This window comes from Nicotiana tomentosiformis, chromosome 9, assembly GCF_000390325.3.
Source record: "Nicotiana tomentosiformis chromosome 9, ASM39032v3, whole genome shotgun sequence".
NCBI classification, from domain to species: domain Eukaryota; kingdom Viridiplantae; phylum Streptophyta; class Magnoliopsida; order Solanales; family Solanaceae; genus Nicotiana; species Nicotiana tomentosiformis.
This window is the reverse complement of record NC_090820.1, coordinates 87,493,012-87,498,842: the sequence shown is the minus strand read 5'-3', so window position 1 is coordinate 87,498,842 and position 5,831 is coordinate 87,493,012. Positions and strand designations below refer to the sequence as shown.

General features: G+C 37.7%; 1 protein-coding gene across 1 annotated transcript; it reads left to right on the top strand.

Moving 5' to 3' along the window:
* Positions 1–3,363: 3,363 nt before the first annotated feature.
* On the top strand, positions 3,364–4,352 carry LOC138899150 (uncharacterized). Its single transcript, XM_070185272.1, has 3 exons — positions 3,364–3,674; positions 4,034–4,125; positions 4,231–4,352. The coding sequence occupies exons 1-3, from the start codon at positions 3,364–3,366 to the stop codon at positions 4,350–4,352; spliced, it is 525 nt and encodes a 174-aa protein (XP_070041373.1).
* Positions 4,353–5,831: the final 1,479 nt, after the last annotated feature.

Sequence of the window (5,831 nt, the reverse complement as noted above, 5' to 3'; positions counted from 1 at the left end):
TGGATGAAAATATTCTTAACTGAACTTGGTGTGGTTCCTTTAATAGAAGGTACATTTCCATTGTTGTGTGACAATACTGGAACCATTGCTCAAGCAAAAGAACCAAGATCACACCGAAAATCCAAACACGTTTTGCGAAGGTATCACTTGATAAGAGAAATCATTGAACATAGAGACGTCTAGATTCAAAAGGTTGATGGAAAGGAAAATGCTCCAGGCCCATTCACTAAAGCTCTTGGTGCAAAGAAGTTTGACAAGCACAAGTAGAAATTGGGAAAGAAGTACAAGAGCGATTGACTCTAGTGTAAGTGGGAGATTGTTAGGGATATAGTAGATATACCCTAGATCCACTCTCATATTTGATGATTTGAACATATTTTTATAAACATTATTTGATATAAAATATATGGCATCTGATATTTTTGTTATCACAGATATTATTAATTTTTTGATTAACTTGATAAGGTCCTTGATTAAATTTTGAGACTTGATATTGTGATGGAGATCATGATAATGAGAGTGGAGTTTCTTATAATTTAATCTAAATTTGTTCTTGATAATAGGATTATTAATTTGGACATTAGTAATCCGGTTAGATCAATATTTATGTGATCGTCTCTCTTGGATAAAGCTTAGTTGACCTCATTAACTAAATCACATAGATAGATGATACATATAGAGATATGATCATTAAACCGACTCATTGGATAATTACTAATGGTTAGAATTACCATAAAATGTCAATAGGATATTCTCTTGAAGAATGTGATGTAAGAGTTTCCTTTGACCTGAGATCGTCATAGTAATTGACAAGTTATTTATTGTGCTTTGATACTAGACACCTATGACCCTAGGGCGATAGTTGGAAGGATATTGGGTATGATTAAATATTTGTAGAATTAGTGATTGGTCAAAATGGAATATGTCAATTCTTGGTAATACGTTTAAGCTCCATGTTGTCATCGATTATAAATGACCAAACTAAGACCTTGGCCAGGGCAATTGAATAAGAGAAGAAAAGAGTTTCTTAGGTCATTCAATGGTCGATTATATTTGACATGAACACATAGTTGGTCGCCTATTAGTATTTGACAGTTGAACCATATCCTAGGGTGACCCAGAGCTATAAGGACAGAAGGAATTACTACATTATTCTTCTATCGGTTCTTGAGACTAAATTGTATATTTCATTCTATCCGTCCGTTAAGGAGTGTTGCTAGATGTCACCCATGATTAGTATATTGATGTGATCAATTTACTACCGGCGGCTTAGTATTGAACCTATGGGGTCGCACACTAACGAGTGTTCTGATCTTTTCTAAAGGATTAATTATTTTATTGTTTGGTAATTAAATTAAAGAATTTAATTAGTCAAATAAATCAAATTATTTGTTCAAATGGAATATTGTTGTATTCTTTGCTAGCACAGAGGATATAATTAATACTGTGATCAAATTAAAGTTTTTTATTTGGAATAGAAAATTAAATTATATATCGTAGTTGAAATATATATATATATATATATATATATAGTACTCGTAATAAATATTTATATATAAAAGTTATATTTTTAATATTAATTTATTCTAAAATCCAATTTTGAATCGACATGAAATTCCATAAAGGGATTTCTACGGTTTCATTGGGACATGAAAGGCAGAATACCTAAAGAAACCCTTAAACTTGGCACGGATTATTAGTTACAGCCCTAAATTATTCGTGATCTTAATTACACCCCTCAACTTGGCCTTTGGAGGGCCATTACCCCCTGGACTCTAATATGGCAAAGAGTGTGGGTGCACTCTCTTTTATGCACGTGGGAGTGAAGCAAAGAGTGTGGGTGCACTCTCTTTTATGCACATGGGAGTGAAGAAAAATTGAAAAATCAACTTCCAAATAGGTTATTTTTTAACTTTTAATTGTCATATAATCATATATAATGATTTATTTGTTACAACTATGTATTTCTTCTTGCTTCATCTTAACATACAATGTGGACTTTACTCTAACTTCTATTATTTTTAATTTCTTCTAAGATATAATGTCTAGTTGTTCCAACTGCATATTTCTTTTTTTTTGTTTTTCGGCGAATTTGTAAAATATTTGGTAGGAACTCCATCATTTTAGCCAAATAAAAAACTTTTAGCAAACATAATGGAGTACCAGTTGTGTATATTTCCTGTTTTTTTTCTTTATATATAATGTCTATTTATTTTAATTGTGTATTTTTATTTTCGAGTCAATCCAATAAAAAACAAATTGGCCATAGCTCCATTATTTTTAACCAAATAAAAAAAGTATAACAAAAATAATGAACTTTCAATTGTACACTCTTTTTATTTCTTCTTTTGATGCAATGACTATTTATTTTAACTATATATTTTTACTTTTTCAGGTAAAATCAAAAAAAAAAAAAAAAAAAAAAAAAGTTACAGCACCATAATTTAGAGCTATAGAAAAGATTATAGCCAAAGTAATAAATTTCAAACTATGTATTTTTTATAACTTTTTAGATGCCTTGACTATTTATTTCAATTGTATAAATATTTATTTTAAGGTCAAATGCAAAAAGAATAACTAAAACTTTATTATTTTTAGCTAAATAAAAAAGATTAGCCTAAATAATGTAGTTCTATCCAAGTTTTATTATAAATTTTATTCAAAAAAATTATCTAAAAAAGTAACATACTTAAAAAGGTAAAACTATATTTTATTTTTCAAAAAAATGCCACATAGACAAAAAAAATCCAGGTGACATGCGAGTGCATGCCACTTTCCAGGTATGAGATCGTCCAAGGGGGTAACAGCTATCGGATAACCAAGTATAGGGGGTAATTAAAACCATAGATAGTTCAAAGAAGTAACTAATAATGTGTGCCAAGTATAGAGAGGTTTTAAGGTGTTTTGCCGACATGAAATAAAAGACCATATTGGGGTGACTGCCACGGGTTATGACGACGTGCATAGCGGGTTTGGATTCGGAGTTAGGAATGACGGTGGTACTTCTCTGTTGGATTTTGCTAAAACTTTTGACTTGGTGCTAGATAATTCTTGTTTCCAGAAAAGGGAGGATCACTTGGTCACCTTCCGGAGTAAGGTAGCCAGTACTCAGATTGACTATCTTTTCCTTAGGAGGAGTGATAGGGGCCTTTGCACTGATTGCAAGGTTATACCAAGTGAGTGTCTATCGACGCAGCATACGCTTTTGGTAATGGACTTGGAGTTCAGGATAACAAGGAAGAAGAGAGCGGGGTATGACCAGCCGAAGATTAAGTGGGGAGCGTTGACTAAGGTTAATGCTCAGAAGTTAGGGGAGAAGTTGTTGCACATGGGGGCCTGGAGGAGTAGTGGGACGCGAGTAACATGTGGCCCACGACAGCGAACTGCATCAGAGAGGCTGCTAGAGAGGTGTTAGGGGCAACGAAGGATTATTTAGGAGGCCACAAAGGAGACCGGTGGTGGAATGAGGAGGTTCAAGGAAAAGTGGAAGCTAAGAAAGTGGCATATCTTAATTTAGTGGTGAGAACAGACGAGGAGGAGAAGAAGACGTGTAGGGAGTGTTATAAGAAGGCAAGGAAAGAGGCAAAATTAGCAGTCACGACGGCTAAGACTGCAGCTTTCAAGCGATTGTACGAGGATCTTGGGGGCAAAGGAGGCGACAAGAAGTTGTTCAGGTTAGGCAAGATTAGGGAGAGGAAGGCTCGGGACTTGGACCAAGTACGGTGCATCAAAGACGAACATGGTAAGGTTCTGGTGGAAGAGGCATGTATCAGGCATAGAGGGTAGGAGTACTTCCATAGGCTCTTGAACAAGGAAGGGGACATGAACATCATCCTAGGTGAGTTGGAGGATTCATAGAGTCAGAGGGATTTTGGGTTTTGTAGCCGTATTAGGAGCGTAGAGGTGGAGGGGCAATGCGGAAGATGAGCAGGGGTAAGACTACTCGGCCAGATGAGATCCTAGTGGAATTTTGGAAGGTAGTGGGTCGGGCAGGCTTGGAGTTGCTTACTAGTCTGTTTAATGTCATTTTCAGGATGAAGAAGATACCAGAAGATTGGCGGCGGAGTTTGATGATCCCATTGTATAAAAACAAAGGTGATATCCAGGATTGTAACAACTATAGGGGTATCAAACTGCTAAGTCATACTATGAAAGTATGAGAGAGTGTGGTGGAGATGAGGGTGCGATGGAGTGTTACTGTTTCCGAGAACTAGTTCGGATTTATGCCAGGATGGTTGACGACAAAAGCCATTCACCTTGTGAGAAGATTAGTGGAGCAGTACAGGGAGAGGAAGAAAGACTTGCATTGGGTATTCATTGACCTAGTGAAGGCCTATGATACATTCCCGTGAGAGGTCCTATGGAGATGTTTGGAGGCTAATGGTGTCCCAGTGGCATATATTAGGGCGATTAAGGACATGTACGAGGGAGCGAAGACTCGGATGAGCACTGCGGGAGGAGACTCGGATTATTTTCTAGTGGAGATAGGGTTACACCAAGGATCGGCTCTTAGCCCATTTTTGTTTGCTTTAGAATTAGATACGCTGACGCGTTACATACAAGGGGAGGTGCCATGGTGTATGCTATTTGCTGATGACATAGTCCTGATTGATGAGACGCGAGGCGGAGTTAATGCTAAATTGGAAGTTTGGAGACAAACGCTGGAGTCTAAAGGTTTCAAGTTGAGTAGGTCAAAAACTGAGTACTTGGAGTGCAAGTTCAGTGAGGGGATGCATGAAGAAGAAATGGAAGTAAGGATTGGTACTCAGGTCATCCCTAGAAGAGACAGTTTCAAATATCTTGGGTCTATTATTCAAGGCAATGGGGAGATTGACGAGTATGTTACCCATCGTATTTGAGCGGGGTGGATGAGATGGAGGCTCGCATCGGGGGTTTTGTGATAAGAATGTGCCACCTGGACTTAAGGGCAAGTTCTACAGAGTGGTCGTTAGACTGACTATGTTGTATGGAGTTGAGTGTTGGTACGTCAAGAAGTCCCATTTCCAAATGATGAAAGCAGCCGAAATGAGGATGTTGAGATGGATGGGTAGGCATACTAGGAAAGACATGATTAGGAATGAAGTTATTAGTGCCAAGGTAGGTGTGACATCTGTGGAGGACAAGTTGCGGGAATCAAGGCTGAGGTGGTTCGGGCATGTGAGGAGGAGAGACATGGATGCTCTAGTGAGGAGGTGTGAAAGGTTGTCCGTGGCGGGTCTGAGGAAGGGAAGGGGTAGGCCTAAGAAGTATTGGGGAGAGGTAATTAGGCAGGACATGTCATTGCTTCAGCTTACCGAGGACATGACCCACGATAGGAAGGTATGGAGGTCGAGAATTAAGGTTGTAGGTTGACAGATAGTAGTGTGTTCCTCCTAGGCCATTCAATAGTAGTAGGACTATTTTTTTAATTTCCAATTTACGGTTCTTTATTACGCATATTGAGGCATTCGCACACGTTACTATGTTACATTGTTGCTAATATTCTTTGCTACTTGGTGCTTTATTTTTATTGTTTCTTGAGCCGAGGGTCTATCAGAATCAACCTCTCTATCTCTATGAGGTAGGGGTAAGGTCTGCGTACACACTACCCTCCACAGACCCCATTTATGGGATCAAACTGGGTTTGTTGTTGTTGTTGTTGTTGCCGACATGAAATAAAAGTCCATAAAAGGATGTCTAACAACAAAAACTTTGGTTTCATGTTTTAATAGGAAAATTCCAATGCTTGGAATTGGATGTGATGGAAAGTCCATGATCGACAGCCACGGGAAAACCCATTGAGAATGGGATTACGAATTTTCCACACAAAATTCCATGAAGTTTATTTTGGA